Source organism: Xiphophorus couchianus, chromosome 9, assembly GCF_001444195.1.
Source record: "Xiphophorus couchianus chromosome 9, X_couchianus-1.0, whole genome shotgun sequence".
NCBI classification, from domain to species: domain Eukaryota; kingdom Metazoa; phylum Chordata; class Actinopteri; order Cyprinodontiformes; family Poeciliidae; genus Xiphophorus; species Xiphophorus couchianus.
The window spans coordinates 30,564,017-30,583,207 of record NC_040236.1 but is presented as its reverse complement, the minus strand read 5'-3'; the positions used below and the strand labels follow the sequence as shown (position 1 = coordinate 30,583,207).

Genomic DNA, 19,191 nt, shown 5'->3' with positions numbered 1-19,191 from the left:
TTATATTGGTAGACCAACACAAATTAGCACATTACTGAGGGTTAAAAAGGAAATGTCTGTGAACTAAAGCCTCATGAAGACTAATAATCAATCAAGGTCAGGGGTGAAGTTGTGGAGAATCATAAGGGGAGGTTACAGTATATAACAATATCCCAAGCTTTGAACATGCTATACACCACTACTCAGTTCAATGCAATGATAGTACTGTTCAGAAAAGCAGGTAAGAGTCTGATAGAGACTCTGAAGGAGCTGCAAAGATCCACAACTCAGGTGGGAGAGTTTGTTGCAAATTTGAGACTGAACACAATGACACGCCATGCATTTTTTTTAAATCATTTCTGAAAACCATGTAATATTGTTTTTCTCTTATTACCCCAAGTTGAGTTGGTCTATCGCATAAATTCCCCAAACATTTACATTTGTGGTTTACAATGTCTAAATATAAGTTCAAGGATTAACACACAAGGCACTGTTGCTGATTTGTGATACCATTTCATCTATGTTTTTCAAGCATACCAAAAACTATTACAAAGTCTACTTTCTGTGCCATATTTGCACATATATAAGATTTTGTAACTTAGGGAAATATATATTATTAACACCAGACTCAGTAAAACAGCAGGAGCTGCTTAATCAGAGCAGACTGTCATGTTTTGCGCAGTGGGTCTGGAGTAGGTAAATTTTTCCCAGGGGAAATTTTTGCTTACTCTTCCTGTGAGATGTGGAGATTTGTCTACATAATCACCGAGGAACTGTGCAAGACATCTGCCTCCAAACACTGACTGCCCTGACCTCCGCTCTATTTTTAGCTGCTCATGAAGTTACATAAGAGTTTTACACAAACAAAACCAGGGGGTCATGAGAAGATTGGTGGGGTATGACAGACTAAAGGTCTGGCATATGAAAGGGTTAGCTATGTCTTGGAAGTCCGGAGTTAAATAAATGAAGCATATAAAAGCCCCAGTAACTTATGATCCTACTATTTGGGACTATGTCAACCTGACCCAAAACATAAGTCCTTTCTGCTGTAATAAGAAATAGGCTTGATATGATTTTAAAAAGATGGAATATGAGGGTGAACAGGTTCTGTAAACAGAAGAAAAGTCATTAATGTGAATGTGTTTCTAAAAGCCATGCAAAATCTCGACCTTTCCTGAAAAAATTTTTATTTGATAACCTAAGGGTAAGACTTCTTGGTGGCAGTAAAGCAATCCTCTAAGTTTTTTTCTTGACTGAAAACGGAACTAAGAAAATGAAAAACCTGTCACTGAAATGTCTACTTTTGTGCACAAGGAAATCAAAATGGCAAGATAAAAGCAAATGCCATTTTCAAATATAGACTTTTCAGTTTGGCTGTCTAATGCTCCTGGAGTTCTGGAGAGTGCATGCAACTATGTCTCTTGGGCTATTTTGTATGGGTGTTGTGTTGGAGAATTAACGAGTGCTGTGTTGGAGCTTTAGGTGTGAAGGTTGCTTTTAAGCTGTTCGGTCCTTGAATAGCCAAATTTAGAGCTGCCTCAGCGTTTTGGACAGAAAAATGAAGTCTAAGCCTTGTGGCTTACCCTCGTCATGGATAAAATCTTAAAGTGTGGGGATAATGGGGTCTGATTTGGAATCTCAGGCTCTGTTTTTTTGCCGATGATCTGATTTTGATGCCATTTGAAGATAACAACCATATAGTTATCCTCGGTGAACTGTATGGTTTCTGAGCTGATATAAGAGTCAGCTCTTTTGCCCTACAGCTTAGTGCTGAGTCTCTTTTGCTGAGGAGTTGAGATATCCTGGAGTTTTCTTAACAAGAAAAAAATGGGAGATGGATAGACTGTCTTAAGGACTTGGGCTGTTGAGGTAAAGAATGAGCAGAGCCAAATAGGGAAATCTTATGGTTTATTATGACCGTTTAACGATGAAAAACTGAAAGAACAAGATTTCGGATATAAGTGGCTGAAATGTGTTTCCTCCATAGGCTGGGTGGGCCTTAGTGAGAGGGAGAGCACACAATCATCCAGTGGGAGCTTGAAGTGGAACCGCTGGTCCTCTGTTATGAGTCATTTGAGGTTGTTTGGGCATCCAATCAAGATGCCTCCCATTAGAGATTTTCTGGGCACCTGCCTGTGAGAGCAGACTCTTGGACAGAACCAGAATTTAAGGCTTAGGTGTTGGGGTCCTGCTGATGAGCTGGATAGTTTAAGTAAGGAGAGGATAAGCAAAGTACAATATATTGATGGATACATCAAAAACATAAATTACTTTTTATGGGTGTCTGTATTAACAAAAGGTCAAGAAGTACAGAAGGATGGAAATGTTTGCAAATTTCAATGGACAACTAATACTGCTGAACATTTTAAGCATTACAGCTAAGTTCGTCATCACATTCCCGTTGCCATGTAGACATTTCTTTTCAACAGACGGCAGTTGGGGACAAATGAGCACAGGCAGATTTCCACAGTGTAGTAATTTAGACAATGCACGAAAAAGGAGTAAAGTGAAAACTGTGTAGGAACATGCATTAACACCATAGTTTTGAACACTACAATACTGTTTGTGAAAGGGGAGTGTCATTGTTTCAGCTGAGATCTGGCTTATGTTGCTCCATTACACAACATTCTAAGCAGTCATTGTAGTGACGTTAAAGATATCATCTGCATCAACAGAAGCTTTGTACGCCATATTGCATCACTCCTTTGTAAGTGTGTTTAGTTGGTCCCCCTGGTTGTGCTTTAAGGCCTCACTTGATATCACTACAGGGTTGAAGCAAAAGTTTAAAGAGAAAAATGTCCTGGTTTGGAAGTGCAGTAGGAAAACAGTGGTTTTCTTTTGGAAAATGGCCACAGTGTGACACATTACTTTACAAGGGTCTTTCGAGAACGCTGTAATAGTTCTCACTCCATTTTCTTTTCTTTTTTTTTTGTTTGGAGAATTTGCTTAGAGATGAGAAAATGTTTAGAGCTGTTCTCTTGCTTAATATTTTGTGTCTCTCCCCTGGGATCTATGCCAACAAAAGCAATTTAACAATCACTTGTCTGTCCACAAATAATTGTATTTCATTTGTAAAGTTCATTCCGGTTAATGCTAGAAATGACTGGCGGAAGCAGTATTTAGTTTATTTATATAAAAAAGCTGCAGCTACAGTGAGAAAACCCTTAGTATGTTAATACTAAGCAAAATTTACCTTTCATATGAATAGTGCTAAATGTCCATAGAAGACATTTTGCGTATTTTGCACATTTCCCTGTGGCAGTTATGTGTTCCTCATACAACATCACTATGATGTACATTATTTTTAATTTGTGGAATATTGCAAACAAAAATAAGTCACTTTTTGGTTTCTTTTTTCTCTGTCCTGTTTTCATCTAAACTACAGATAGCCCAACTAGCATCTCAGGTGATTGGGATTTGTCCTGTAATCGGTGGGTTGCTGGTTCGAACCAGCCGCTCAGTTCTTGTCTCCTGGCTATGATGCTTTACTTGATTTGCCTGCTGGCTGTGGTTAGAGAGTCCAGTGGCGCTGATTGCATAGCAGATGTGCTTGTATCAGTCTGCCCCAGAACAGCTGTGGCTACAATGTGGCTTTCCAACATGAATGTGTGTATGAATGGGTGAACTGCTCTGAAATCATCTGACTTGATAAAGTGCTATACAAATTCAGGCTATTTATCATCTTACCTGTAAAAAAACACTTTAGCTTGTTTTTATTTACTTTATTTACCCAGGATCTATGGGGGGCTGGTGTCTAACTTCAGTGGTCAGTGAAAAAAAATTGGGGTACATCGTGGACAGGTTTTCAGACCATCACGGGACAAACAGCCCTAAGGGCAATTTAGAGAAACAAATAAATCTAAGATGCAAACTTTGGGACTGTGGGAGCAACCGAGAGTACCTGAAGAGAACTTGGAGTGTACTTTCTACTAGAAATGTGGTAATGTAAAGACTTCCCTTGGTAACGCAACTCTTGAATCACCATAATTGCCTGTGGCAATAGCTGTCATGTCTTGCAAGCTTGTTACGGCTAGAATTTTTGCAGCATTCAAATTTTATATTTGCATTTATTAAGTCGTTTAGCGTTTCTGAAATGAGACAAATGCACAAGATTTCAGGATAGGGTTGTAAAAAATCTGCTTTACGGAAGGATTCACTCTGAGTTCCTATCTACCTGACTATCTGGCAAGATCTTCTAAAAAATTCTCCTAACTTGGATCATCCAGACAACTTTTTTTTTTTGATGCAGCTGAGCCACTGACTGAACTGGGTCAGAAAAGTAATGAACAGAGTCAAATTCATAAGACATGTTTTCCAATTTCACTAGACTGAATGTGGCATAAATTTTCTAAATATCTTGTAAACACAAAATAAAATTGAAGGTCTGTGCTGATACTCTTGTCTTTGTGTCTTGCAGGTGTTTGAAAAGCTGAAAGACCACATGCTGATTCCTGTGTCCAACATGGAGAAAGTGAAAGTGGATGGAGCTCTCACATGCTGCTCTGTGCTCATCAGCAAGAATCCAAACATCTGAGCATGTTGAAAAGTGATCTTTCAGTGCATGGTAATCAAGCACTGCAGCTGGTAAACAGCTTAATGTTGAACAAAAAGAGCAAGTTAGAGGAGAGAGGAGCACTTTCAGTGGTTTTTATTGCATAAAATCTAAAGGGAACCATCAGGTCATCTCTCCAGTACACTGAAATTACAATAAGACTACCGGTAGTTAAAATGTGAGAGTAGTTTAGATGATCAACATAAAGCATCAGGTTACCAATGTCTTTATAAAAAATCAGGATTGATAATCGTGCTATTTTGCCCCAAAACTTAACACCGACAGTGTTCACTATGTAAACGGTGAACAACAGGACCAAAACAGCTGTCTCTTATAATGTTAGATATTGTTTAAAATCAGTAGAGGAATGTATGTGCCATGTTGATTTACATCCTTGAATCTTATGAGGATTCATAGCTTATGTATTGACTAATCTGTGAATACCATTCAGTGTTTATGACCCTTACAGAGAACCTCAATGAAATTAACACAGATTCAATAGATTCCTATTTTGTCATTGTAAGCTGAAATATTAATAACATTGTTCTGCAGATCTAAAAGAAGATGTGTATAGAGTTAGATTATATTGTTTACATGCACCATTTTGACTGTGATTTACCTTTTGTGTGCTCTTGTGCCTACATAGTGTGAGTAAACTTGCATTTTTAAAGAAATGTATTCTGGACCAACATCAAAGAAACCAGTTCAGCTAGAACTGTCACCTAAACCATAGTTTCACTTTTATTACCCATTCACAGCAAAATTCTGACTGTTTCCATACACTTGGTGCTGAATCTAATTCTGAAAATACATAAATATGTTTAAAAATGGCAATGTAGCAAAAAGCTTGAAAAGTCTTCTGGTATGATGATTGTAAACTTCTTTTTTTTAATCCATTCTTGTTTTGATGTTAAAATGTCTGCCCCTCAAAATCCATTATCACTCTTACTTTTAATAACTCTTGATTAAACAAATTGTTCGTTAAAATCCAGTTTGCTATGTAATACTGCACAACCATCAACAGTTACAGCATGTTTGTTGGAAAAAAAAAACAGTTAAATTAAAATATACTGTACCAACCATGCGAAGATCATGAATGTAGTGCCTTGCATAAGAAATCACACACATTCAACTTTTTTCACATTTTAGTCATGTTACAACAACAGATATTTCATTTCACTTTATGTAATAGACCAACAGAAATCAGTGCATATTTGTGAAGTAGAAGAAAATTACACATAGTTTTCATTTTTTAAAGTAAAACTTTGAAGAGTTACATTTATTAGTATTGAACCTTCTTAACTCTGATACCTCCAAATAGCAACCAATTGCCTTTAGAAGTCAACTAATTAGTTAATAGTGCCACCTTTGTGGGATTAAATTTCAATATTAATGCAGTAATTCCTTAAAGACCCAGTATTAGACCCTTATCAAACAATCATGAAGACCAAGAAATACAATCATTTTGTTGTGGCATAAAATACGAAGAAGATTATACAACCCTATGCCAACCTTTGAAAACCTCATTTCTGAAGTTGAACAAACCATTTCCACTTTGAAACAAGGTGTTGGTATCGTCATACTATGGTGTTGCTTTTTTACCATCTCTTACCAGGAGCTGGTAAAAGATGACAAAATGATGATGATGGGGAATATGACCATAGTTTAAGGCAGGGCAATACTGGAATAAAAGCTGACTGGGATAGATATTCATGTATTGCTTTGTGGTAAAATATCACATAAAATACAAGGTAATGTACTGTATGTACCTTATTTACATAAGGTAAGAACATTAACATTTGTGGTTTTAACATGACAAAATGTAGAAAATACTTTTAAAGGCACTGTATGTTTTTATTGAAACCAACACAACCTTCCTTCCTACTTCTGCCAGTGCCTTTGTGGAAAATCAATGACTTTTTTCCCGCTGAACGACTCTGAGGTTGCTGCACTTTCTCCAACATCATTAGTTCTGCCTGTGTTTTTGATTACACTGGATGTTTGTTATTCTTGTTTGGCAGTTTTTCCGTCAGAATCTGATGTACGCCATCCTGTCAGCACTCTCTATAGCACAAAATTCAACAGGACCAAATGTGATTGCAGTCAGAGTTTTCAGGACCAATTAACCACAGCCGTGTGATGAGCTTCCAGTAGAAGCCTACCTGATGTTGTTGCTGCTTAAGTAGCTTCATTTCCGTTGTTGGCGAATTCGTGTTTGAGGCCTGTAAACATGACAACACGATAAATACAAACACATGTCCACAACCCTGCATGTCCATCACATCTGAGGCAGCTCTGGTTCTCGGTGTGATTGTCTGTGAAAGTTGAGGAAATGACATCAGGAGGTGACTCAACCTCCCCCCATAGACATTAGCGTATGGGCAAGAGGGCAGTGATGAAACATGGAAAGAATTCATGTCGGGAGGAAAAGCAGCTTGGGGAGTAAACACTGGCCCTTTCAAATTTTCTTCTTCTGTTGCCTCTCACTTTGAACACATTCTGTCTCCCACCTTTCTCCTAATTCCTCATGGACAACGTTGGGCTACTTTATGACTGTGACATCATATGCCCTGGCAGACTCTGCTGATCTGCTGCTGGTGTGATAGCAAACAGTAGTTGGACTGGATAGTTTTTTTTCTAATGCCTTAGCTGCAGTATAATGATCCCCCATACTTGGACTGTAATTCAGAACTAATATAGATAAATTGCAAAATTATCTAAATTTGGGTTTAGATAAAAAATATCTTAAAGCTTTTAAAACGTCAAACATGTAGGGTTTACATCCACTCCTAGTTGTTAAGATGTTATTGTTCCATCTCAGGTGTTTTGGTTTTAATTCAAATTGTTGAACTCCTCTATACTTGAGCCTTTTCCTCTTTTATGAATAAATTAACATTAGCTTTCATCTGTGTTGTGAGTCATTTATTAACCTTAGAGTTGAAACTTCTTTTAAAACAAATAATGACATCTTAATCCTCATATCTCATATGAGTATGCAAAAAGTTCACAAGATCACAAAGCCTGAGAAAATGTGAGTTTATGATTTTGGTACAGATTCAGTCCGTGGCCCCTTGAAGTCCCTCATTGCGGTAGCACATATCGGCAAGTTGATGTGTGCTGCCACCTAGTGTTATTAAACAAGAACTACAGAACAAAGTACAAGGTGCCTGCGCAATGCGCATAATGTACTATATATGTTTCATACTTTTCCAGATTTACGACTTACTTTATTTAAAACAGCGACAGTATATAGTACACATTAACCACAAGAGGAGAGATGCACTGTATCAGGATATAGCTCATAGTACTAACTTTGCATTTCAAAAATTGCCTGATACAATTTAAAAAAAACACATAAAAACACCTGAATTATTATTATTATATTACTTCTGTTTTATTTTTCTATACTTATCAAAGACTTTGCAAGACTTTTCTCTCTAAGAACCCTGACGGCCTTTATTTTTTAAAAACAAAATTTCAAATTTATATTGTAAGTATACAAGCTCTGAGGCAATAAAGTAATGGATTACTATACAGAACAGCTACAAATAGTTTTAAAAAATTACTACTATATTGCCCCATACAACAGAATGTAAAGTTAGTTGCTAATATTTGAACTTAATGTTACATGAAAAATATAAGAACTGTTATTATATGTTCAGCATAATCCAAAATACTCTAAAAACGACTGCATAAAAAAGAGCATTTATGACAGCACTTATTTTTACACCAGTTATAATAAACATTTCAAGCTTTTTTCTATATATCCGTAGTAATGTTTTAACATAAAACTTCCTTTTCATTTTTATCGTCACCCTTCTTGTTTTTAATTGTTTTTCAAATGTAGATTTTACTGAAAATATAACAGGACAAACCAGCAAGATGATTTGTTCAAAACCTGCTAACTATGCTTTGGTGAAACCAGTATCTGTTAATGCTCTATGTGAATTGATCGCTTCTGTACAGAAAACTTAAGTTGGAAGCAGACTTGTGTTGCATGTTTAGTCGAGGGAAAGGTTAGTATAGAGGTTACTTTCATCGTCTCTGACATTAATATTTTTACTCAAGCTGTCTGTAGACTGAGACATCGGTAGGTAAGAATGGTTAAAATAGTTGTTGCACGAGCAAGGCTTAAGACAGCAGCATGTAGTATAAAGTTTATCTCCTTCTTCAGGATATTTTCCATCTTTAAACTGCTCATAAACATAACAGTTTTCCTTAAGGCAGTGTATGGAGAGATCTTTCTTCAGAGTTACATAGTCTCTGAGGGTTTCGCTCCCAGAACTTCCATCTGCCTGTTCCTCAATGGAAAAGCTTCCATCAGAGGAGAGGAAGTCAAATTCTTCAGTAGGCTTGTTGAGTACTGGAAGCTCAGCAGACATGATTTCCACTACAGAGGACGTTGTTTCTTCAAAATACAGCTTCGATGTGACTGGAGGGTCCTGTAAGGTGAGTACAGTAACTCATGTTGAATAACTTAGAATTTATTTAGACATTAAGCTTTAAATGTATTAATTCTGTTGACATTTATTATACATTTGTATTTGTTTTATGATGAAGTACAAAAAATAGTTTTTGTATTGGTGAACATGTGGGGGGACAAAACAAGATTATAATTTGTGTTTTTTTTCTTGAGGATTCTAACAAAATGAGAGCAATATTAAATAAATTAGAAGTTTTACAAAGTGGTGGATTTTTATTTAAAAAATGTCTCAGTGACAGCAACATTTTTTTATTTAATGGAGCCTCTTCTTTCATAGAACAGAATTTACTGGTATTTTTTTTTCTGGGTTTCCCAGTTTGTTTCCTGGTAAACTTAGGAGTTACTTTCTGGACTATTCAGTAAAGTATCTGAAATGTCTTACAAAGTAACTTACAAGTTGCAGGAACGCAACCACTGTGTTTCATGAAATTTTCACAAAGGTGGCTGGTAAGTCCTGGAAATGACTTTTAAGTTCTGGGAAATTACACACTGTGTTATTTTGTGCTACCATTTTGTTTTTATTTGTTGTTGTTTTGTGTATGATTGCTTATAATTACTTTAAATCCTGTCAGACATTACCCATTTCTGCTGGTTGATGTCTGTCAGGAAGCCCTGCAGAACCTTTTCAAAGTTGGGCACTGGTGGCCAAAAAAACAGCTTGAGCTTCCTAAAAAAAACAAAAAACCAAAATTAATTCATAAGGATGTTGTTTTTTTTTCTAATACTTTTCCATTTCTTCAAATACTAGATCAGTTTCAGAAAATGTATTATTTCTAAATAGTGATATTTGTTTTAAAAAGGACATAAAATAAATTTATAATTGCTTTTACAACAAAATGAAATAGTTGAAAACAAAAGTACCTGCGACAAAGTAAAATGGTTGTGATGAAGCTGATAGTTATGACCAGGATGGAAACATAGAAACACCACACGAGCTGCATGTCTGGAAACAGTGGAACTGAAGTTAGAATTATGCGTTTCTACAACTATGTTTTTATTCATGAAGCAAAATTAATAAAACTACATTTAATTAGGTTGCTATTTTTATTTTTTTTATAAAAATAAAAATGGAACATTTTCATTCTAAACAAATTAAAAAGTTTTTTTTAAAAACTTTAATATTTTTTTTTTTTATTATTTCAGACTTACCTGTATTATCAGTGGTGGTACCTGAGAGGACATCTGACCAGTCACTCCAGTGTCCTGAATAAATCGACCCATCAGGTTTAGCTCTAACTTTTACACTGAACTGGCCTCCTGATGAAAGACGCACACACATGCTGGTGTTTCGCTGTTTTGTTATCTGCGGGTAGAAATAAAAAAAGTAATTAAATAAATCCATATCCATACTATTTGTCTTCATATTTGATGCATGCATTCTCATTTGTTTATGCATTTTTGGTACATTATTTAAGGTTTTGTAGTACCTCATAAATACAAACCTTTAGAAACCTTAATTTTACATACATTTGAAATTTTGGAACATTTAAGGCCTATCATGTTGACGTGACAATTTCTTTCTTTTGGCGCCATCTTGTGGTATGATAATGAAACTTTCAAGACAGGATTAACACTAACATTGAGTACAGGGTTAAACAAAAGGTCAAAACATAATACTTTTTTTTTTTTTTTTGTTGCCTTTTTCGGATTACCAAGAACAACAAGACTGTACATGATTGTAGAACCGTCATGGTGAGCTCTGAACTTCTGCTTCTTTTGTTTTTGTTTCCATATTTACATAATAAATCCAATTAATTCTGCAAACCAACCAAAATTTGAAAAGTTTGTCTTTGACTAATGCTGAGTATTTTCTGTGTGTCTTGTTTTGTTTTGTGTGTGTCGTTTCCTTCACTCCTTAACTTTTTTCCAGATGAAAAAAAAGTATGTAGGGACGAAAATGTTGCCCACCATTGTTATTCTCATTGAAAGAGTATTTTTTAAGTTGTTGATCAGTTCCGCTTTTGTTGGTGGATCTAACTTACCCTGAAGTCTTCAACTGCTTCGATCTGAACATCAACCTCATACACCATGTGGTTTAACAGAGACAGGAGAGGAGCTTCCCACTCCAAGCACAACTTGTCGTTAATCAGTTCTCCTTTCAGATGACTTGGTGGGCCACTTTTAACTGTTAACATGAATCACAAAAGGTTATGTAAAAGTCTTACTTTTTTGATGAAACATGGCCTGTGAGAAAATCAATAACTTACTGCATTGTTTAAGAAATTGAGCACAAGAAAAGATTCCATTAAATTTATTTGTGTACTTTGATGACCTATAGAAATAAAAATATTATTGATTGTCCATGATTGTTTCTCTTACATATATACCAAAGTTGTGCATATTTGATAGATTTATAGAAATAATAGTGGTATTCTGTACTTCCTAATAAGGATTGACCTCATAAACACAACTTCCCATAAGAACTTGAACTGTTCTAAACAAAGAAAGCACATCTTAGAGTTTTTCTTCAGTGAAGTGTAACTCAGTATTACTCACTGGACTTTTTCAGCTCAATCTCTTTGCTGAAGAACAGTCGTTTGAGTGGAGCTGCAGTGCTGCTGAGCTTGACCTTCATTGCTCCAGACTTATCTCCATGAAAAGAACAGGTGTCAGAAAGATTTCCATCATCCTGACACTCCATCCAGTTCAAAGGATGACTGTAAGAATTGGAATATAGCTCATCAAAGTTGCAGAAAAACAAATAAAAATCACAACTGTTTTGACAAAATCTCTTTGAAGGCTCTGTATAATATGTCCAGAATTTAAGCTATATAAACCCTTTTTGCAGACATCCTAGATGCCCATATAATATCAACACGTAATTTATAGTCCTAGGAAACTGTATTATTTCACTTGTAAGACTCTATAATGACATATCAAAAATGCTTTTGTTGATATTTTTTTGTTTTATATTAAAAAAAGGTGTTTCCACCCATGTTTCAGTATCTTTAAGAACCACTGCTAATAGCAATGCCTTAGATTGTTTCTATTTGTTTACTTCCCCATATTGGCCAACGTTCAACAATTGGACAGATGACCTCATGATTTATACTAGAGTACTTTGACACAGGGAGAAATTTGTTGCCAGCTGAATAACTTCCCGCAGATTCTCTGCCTGCAAAACAAGACCAAATCACCATCACCGTCCCACCACCATGCTTGACAGTTGCTTTGAGGTTTTTCTCTTAAAATGCTGTTTGGTTCTCATATGGAAATCTCTATTTTGGTCTCATCTGCATTTATAAAGTTGTAGTACTGTATTGTTTTTTTGTGAGAAGTGTTCTCCCGGCACTTTAGAAACTTAGAAAGGAAAATGGTGGCATGGCTCTCCCACAGCTAAAGCATTGTTATTATTATTACTATTATTATTATTATTACTATCATGTTTTCCAGCTTGCTCCATTTCTCTGTTGGTATAATGAGGACTATATGTCTAAGTGGAAGGAAATGTGGGAAGCTGGATTTCCTTTAAAAGCCCTGATTTGTGATAGCAGTCTGTTGGCTCACTTGGGAGTGATAAATTGTTGGATACATCTAACATAAAAAAGTAATGAATGCTTACTCCAGTGGTGCCCAAAGTCTGTCCTCTAGGGCTGGCATCCTGCATGTTTTAGTTCTCTCCCTGGTGGTAGTAACAACCTTTTCAGCATGTCGATGTTCTTCTTAGGCCTCTAATGAGCTGTCATTGGATCCAGGTGCGTTAAACCAGGGAGAACTAAAACATGCAGGATATTGGCCCTCGAGGACCAACTTTGGACACCACAAGCTTACTCTTTTTCTATCACAAATATCAATATTTACATGCTGAGCCCTGCAGAGATTGAACACACACCTATATATATATAAGGATATTAGTACCTAGAGTTATAGAAGAGCTTGTATTCATTTTCTGCACCATATTTGGTGCTATTCCAATGACAGGTAACACGTTGCAGGTCAGAGGTGAAGCATACCAGGGAAATATCATCTACAAGAGAAAGGTTGTTATTTTTTAAGTATAAGCATCAGTTGTAAGAAAGTATGTATATGTATGTGCAGGCATTGCATCCAGCCAGTCTGTTTTCAGTCAGACACACCTGTACTTTGGGGAACTATTGCTCGCACAGGTTTCGACCAGGCACTCCAGTATCCAGGATGTGCGTCTGGTCCATTTTCACATTTCACAGAAACCTGAAACTCAACCTCCTCACCTGGTTCCAGTGAGAGCAGAACGCTACTGTCTTTTCCCTGCAAACAAGAAGTATTACTATACAGTAAGCATTTATCTTGAACTATTACCTTATAGATTGATTAGAAAGAAATGGTTCATGTTTTATCCTTTCTTCTTTAAAATAGTTCAACTTTCTAGCATAGGTTGGTCCCAGACTAATATTTGACCAGTCATTTGTTATTTATTCAAGTATGAATACTTGAATAAATAGTATTTATTGTGTACACAATGTGTGATTGTGTACACATCAGGAACATAAAAGAATGTTCCTATAAAAGTGAGTTGGAAATGCATTTAAGTTTTGACCAAAATATGATAAATTCATCTATTATAATGTTTTATTTCAAGGTGTTTTATGGCTCGGCTTAACAGATGGGCAAAATCTGTGAGGTGGCTTTACTGAGCACTGTATGGTATAAATTCAATTTAAGCAAAAAAAGTATAATAAAAGTACTTAAAACGTACATTACCTCTACTGTTTTTTCCCCAAGTTTCTTGGAAGAATAGCAAATTCTATATTTCTCTTTCCATATGTGTTTTAAATTTGTGTCCAGAGAAATAAGCATTTTTCCCACAGTGTCTCCTGGCTGTAGGGAGACAATGGAGGGGGGATCCAGAAGACCTGCACATAAAATATAGCAAAAATAAAAAATATTTATTCTAATACGACTGGAAGTTCTCAAAACTTTGACTAAGATACATCAAAAGGCTAGCCTTGCTTCTTTGTTTTACATCACAGCCCAAATTAAAATGCAAAGCAGACATGAAATTCAAATAGAAATATTGAATGGAATCAGCAGCTTGAGACGAAACACAATATCTCTAAAATAGATTTGATCTCTATATTTATAAAGTTAAAGAGAACTCAAAAGAACAAGTGTGAATCAAACACCCTCACAAACGGCAGTGAAAACTGCATTAAAACAATATAAAATGCTTAAAGGGGGAGATCCATCTTTATACCTATGTTTATGCACTATCATAGCACTGAACACATCAAACTTTGAGCATACAGTGTTAATGTTTGTTTATGATTTCACAAGAAAAAATTCACAATGTTAAAACAAGTTTCTTACAAAGATCCTCCACATAGACTGTCCGCTTGTACAAAATGATGTTTTTGGTCTGATCCACCACTTTCACTTTAGTCCCAACGTATGTAAAGATATCCCACCGTGGAAACGAACAGACATGTAGGAAAGTTCCGTTTTCTGTTTCATCGATGGACATTTTACACTTCTTACTTGGGTCCCTTTAGTGATAAATTTGTGTACACAAGAAACATGATATATTAGAAAAGAAAGACATTTTTACAGAAAATGTCACACAGATCAAAAGCAGTTTAAACCAAAATATTCTCAAAAATATAATTTCAACATCCTCTGCTTTAAGAAAGCTTAATGATGATCCTTTTGGTTGCAGCAGGGAAACAAAACAAACACATATTGGAGCATACACACATTCTACACCTCCCATATAGTGTTTTTCCTCCAAGCTCTTTGTACAAAAGTAAGTTTCCATCAGACTCCAATTGATATTTTTCAAACTGCAGAATAATGGACCTCTTGCAGCCCTTTCTAGATTGATGCTATTCTAAAATAAGTAAGTAAATAAACTGTACCTTTTACAGGTAGGAAACAACAGAGTGCTTTACAAAACATAAAAAACTATGAAGATAAAATTTAAGTGGAGATAAAACAGCATACATGTGACATAGGACAAAATAAAACTACCGTAATTAAAAGCCACTCCGAATAAATGTGTAAAAATAATTTTTTACACATGTACATGCTGTAGTTACTATAAACATGGTTTCATACAGTAACAATGACATGTTGTTTTATTAGGGGTGGGTTCACCTACAAAAAGAGAAAAAAGATTTACTTTTTATTATGACTGTTTATATCAGTGGCTGACAATTCTGGTCTTCGAAGGACCAAATTCATGCATTTTCTTGCAGAAGTTGGTGAAAGGCTGCAGAGATAATTGAACTATTTGATTGAAGACAACAGGTCCAAAGAGCCCAATTTGTGTACCTGAGGTTTAAACTGACTTACAAGTGTTACAGAGAAAAACTGGACTATTAAAAACATACCCTTCAATATTATAGAGAAAATCATACGTCCGGTTGTCTGTGGTCTCAAAGAAGCAGGTGAAATCAGTCATTGTTCGAGTGAAACACTTTGGATCTTCTTCATCTTGTATGAGCAAAACATCTGGTCCAGAAAAAAAATCACATAAATATGATGCATATATGACAGACAATATAGTTGTCAATGAGAGCCATTGAAACATCAGAACATCACTAGTTGGTAATATCCACTTTGACAGATAGGAGAACACTTAGGCTTTGTCTATGACATTTTACAAAGTTTGAGCATGCAGAGAAAGAAATCTTTGACCGTTCATCTTTACACAATCAAATGACTGAGATGACAAGAGTTCAGCTTTCTGGTCTGCTCAATTATTTCTGAGTTGATTTGGTCAAACATTATCCTGCTGAATGCGACAATTTCCACGTAGACCAAAAACGACCTTGTATTTTAAAGCCCTCATGACACCATGCAACAACAAATGGGAAACAAATGAGCCCACAGCATCACAGATACTACACCACGTTTAAAAGTGGGCATGAAGGTCATGTCTACTTTCAATATAATAAAACTTATGTACAGAAATGATGTAGGTTATTTATTTTAAATGAATTGTTGGTGGTGCCAATCAATTGGGGCAAGGAAAAAAGTTCCCTTTTAATATGGGTTTGTTGTTTCTCAAGTTAACTGTTTTCCAGTTCAACCTGCTGGATTGATAATTCAGGGAATTACGAATATCCCAGTTTATTTGGTAAGGAAAAAGTGAAGGGTTCAGTATGGAACTTTACAACTTAGAAAGGAAATGGGTGGCATGACTCTCCCACAGGTAAAGCATTATTATTATTATTATTATTATTATTATTATTACTATCATATTTTCCAGCTTGCTCCATTTCTCTGTTGGTGTAATGAGGACTACATGGCTAAGTGGAAGGAAATGTGGGAAACTGGATTTCCTTTAAAAGCCCTGATTTGTGATAGCAGTCTGTTGGCTCACTTGGGAGTGATAAATTGTTGGATACATCTAACATAAAAAATTTGGCAGAAGCTGGGTAATTTGACAAAAATGGATAAATCATTAAACTTATTTAGGTGAAACGTATTTGTTACAGAATTCCCTTCCAGACTTCAATTTTAAATCCTGTGGATAAACAAGGGTCTTACAATCTGCCTCACACTTACAGAAAATTATATTCCGTTAAAAGTTTCCAGCTTATGCAGAACATACAGTATATGGCTTAAGGAAAAAAAGATTTCTTTTAAGATCTCTAAAATTTTACTGCAAGTGGCAAAACTACAGGGTCTTGCGACAGTTGATACAGAATTCTATGAGATTTTAAAGTCAGCGTATTGGTCAAAGACACATTTATTAACATACACCTTTGTTTATAACTGATAAACAAATTATGGGTTATTGTTCCACTAGCTCCTCAAAAGCTAGTTTGAGCTTCCACTGGCTCTTCATTCTGGAAAGAACATTGCTACAAAGCCCTAATAAGATAAACTAAGACACCAGTCCAGGATAAATATGATGCGCATAGTTTCTATCTTTACTATTTGGAATTAAAAAGATGCTATGACACATCTTAGTAATATTTGTAGGCTAAGTCAAATCTATGTAAGAATATACTATCAGATTGTGCAGATGTTTTGCAGTAAATAAGTGGTATTGGAGAGTTTGAAAACAAAAATAGGAAAGATGTTTGTAATAAGCAAAATGTAATTTTTTGTACAGCTGTCATTCTCTAAATAGAAATGAAACAATTTCTAAAAATTCCAGTGTGACATTAAGAATTTATTTTTAGACTTTTCAGGTCTCCTTGACAATAGGTGCGGACCAAAAATATCTCAACAAAACTTGTCATGTTTTTGGGAATACAAAATCAGGCATGAGGAGTCTTAAAGAAAAGTAATATTTGTTTTTCTCCAAAGCCAGAGTTGCATTTTTTGCACCTTTGTCTTCTGCAAGATGTTATCTTGTTCTGACAATTAACCCACATTAAATTAAAGATAAAATTATACACACAGTCTGACAACAAACTTAAAATATACAAAACAAATGTCTCTATGAATTGATAGGCATTTCCAGCAAAAGAGAAAAAGTGCAGTTAGTACAGCAACAGGGGTAAACATAGTTTAAATTTCACCTGAACATTTCAACATATGTACACTTACCTTGCTTTGACAAATTATGCTCAATGTCAGCATTGCAGTGCAAGAAGGGCATCAAGTCAAAATGCATCCACAAGCTAAAGAGAAATATCTTCCATATGCAGTGCTGAGTCATCATTGACTGAGGTGTTGTGCTTCCAATCCTGATTTAAGCTCAGCTCATGTTTGTGTTTATTGTGTCTACTTCATGCAGTTTTGAGTGGGTGTATGTGGGTGGGATTTAAGAAGTTCAGAAGGGTTGAACTAAAAAGCTGAGCCTAAAACAGGAAGTGCACTCTATCTGTGGTGGAAGCTGACACCAAAAAAGGCAAAATAGGAGGAGAAATGTACAGTGTTTTTTTTCTTCTTCTTCTTCTTCTTCTTCTTCATATTTTTAGGACACAAGAGCATAACAAATGACTCCTGGAGATTCCAATTATCATGCTCTCCGTTGTATGTATTTTTAGATATTCTTATTTGTTGTGTAGAGTAAAAGATTAGTAAGTGAATAATGATAGTTAAGCCAATATAATCTTTAGAAGACTTGGGACTTACCATTTCTCGGGATAATGTACTTTACAATATAAAGCGCAGAATTTCATAAGCTTTCAAATTCTTTGTTCTACAGTTCATGAGACAGTGGTGCCATCCTGAAAAACAAATAAAAAATGTACCCAAAGAGAAAGCCATGTGTGCTGATTAACCACATCCTGACCTACTGCACAGCACATTTGGTTTTATTTCTCACGTACAGAGGCAGGCCCCTGTTGCTCATAGCCCTGGCAAATTTAGACAATATTAATTACTTTCATTGGTTTGTCTTTGATAGGAAATGAGACTGGCATCTCCCGAAACATAAAACAGCACAAATTATGTATCAATGTAAAACATATAAACAACGAGAGTTTTTATTTATATATATTTTTTGACTCACCCCACAACAAAATGTGACGGTGTTGTGGGAACCACTGAGGCCAGAAAGTTAAAATTCTCCTGAATACATGTTTATGCTCTAATTTTGTTGTTACAGCAAATAAAAAATACCATATTTAAAAACTACAGAAGTCAGATGTTAACAATGTGTGGATTATAGTTAAATATTGACTTTGTATCGCAGTAAACGTTATAGCAAGTCCGTTATAGCAGCGGTTACACCGCTCGCTGTTGTTTACATCTCTGCTGTATTTGCAGTTTTTCTACTTCTTTCAAAATGTCCTATTTTAAATAACTTGTCACATGCTTGTCATGGAGGTCGAGCAGTCATGGAGGTCGGACCCAAACGGTTGAAAGAATAAAGCACAGATTGATATCAGTTGAAGCTTCAATGTTAGTGCAACAGAATAGCCAAACCACACTAACCACATGAACAATGAAAGACAAACTGCTTAAGTAAGATCAAAAGTAAGAAATCAGTATAAGAGAACTACTAAACTTGCTAACTAAAGAAGAATATTTATATTAAATGAAAAGCTAACAAAACAATACATTATTTATTTACTATAATGTATTTACAACAACACATTATTGTAAACACCATAATACGTTTACAGCCTACTCCCTGGAGTTGAGTATTCATAAGAACAAACTAAACGGTCATATTTTACTTCCTTAATATGTTTACATTTTGTGTAATTATAGTTTCATTTCATTAAGTACTGAAAAGTTAAATGATCAGTTGTATGCTTTTATCTGTGTGCTAATCTGCATGCATTACTTTTGCATG

The 19,191-nt window shown here is 35.4% G+C and overlaps 2 protein-coding genes across 3 annotated transcripts in view; one reads left to right on the top strand and one right to left on the bottom strand.

The window, feature by feature from the left end:
* Window positions 1-7,434, top strand: part of ddah1 (dimethylarginine dimethylaminohydrolase 1) — a 70,572-nt gene extending 63,138 nt beyond the window's left edge. For both annotated transcript variants that reach the window (XM_028026714.1, XM_028026715.1), the window contains exon 7: window positions 4,397-7,434. In XM_028026714.1, coding sequence (XP_027882515.1) covers window positions 4,397-4,513 — 117 coding nt within the window. In that variant the 3' untranslated portion in view covers window positions 4,514-7,434. The remainder of the gene's footprint in view (window positions 1-4,396) is intronic.
* Window positions 6,134-17,688, bottom strand: mpl (MPL proto-oncogene, thrombopoietin receptor). The gene is made up of 12 exons (XM_028026711.1): window positions 17,493-17,688; window positions 15,320-15,440; window positions 14,301-14,476; window positions 13,695-13,846; window positions 13,091-13,241; window positions 12,873-12,981; window positions 11,511-11,671; window positions 10,997-11,139; window positions 10,164-10,317; window positions 9,876-9,957; window positions 9,594-9,681; window positions 6,134-8,973 (listed from the first exon to the last, which is right to left on the bottom strand). Exons 1-12 carry the CDS (start codon window positions 17,605-17,607, stop codon window positions 8,533-8,535), a joined length of 1,893 nt encoding a protein of 630 aa, XP_027882512.1. The 5' UTR covers window positions 17,608-17,688; the 3' UTR covers window positions 6,134-8,532.
* Between the last annotated feature and the right edge of the window lie 1,503 nt (window positions 17,689-19,191).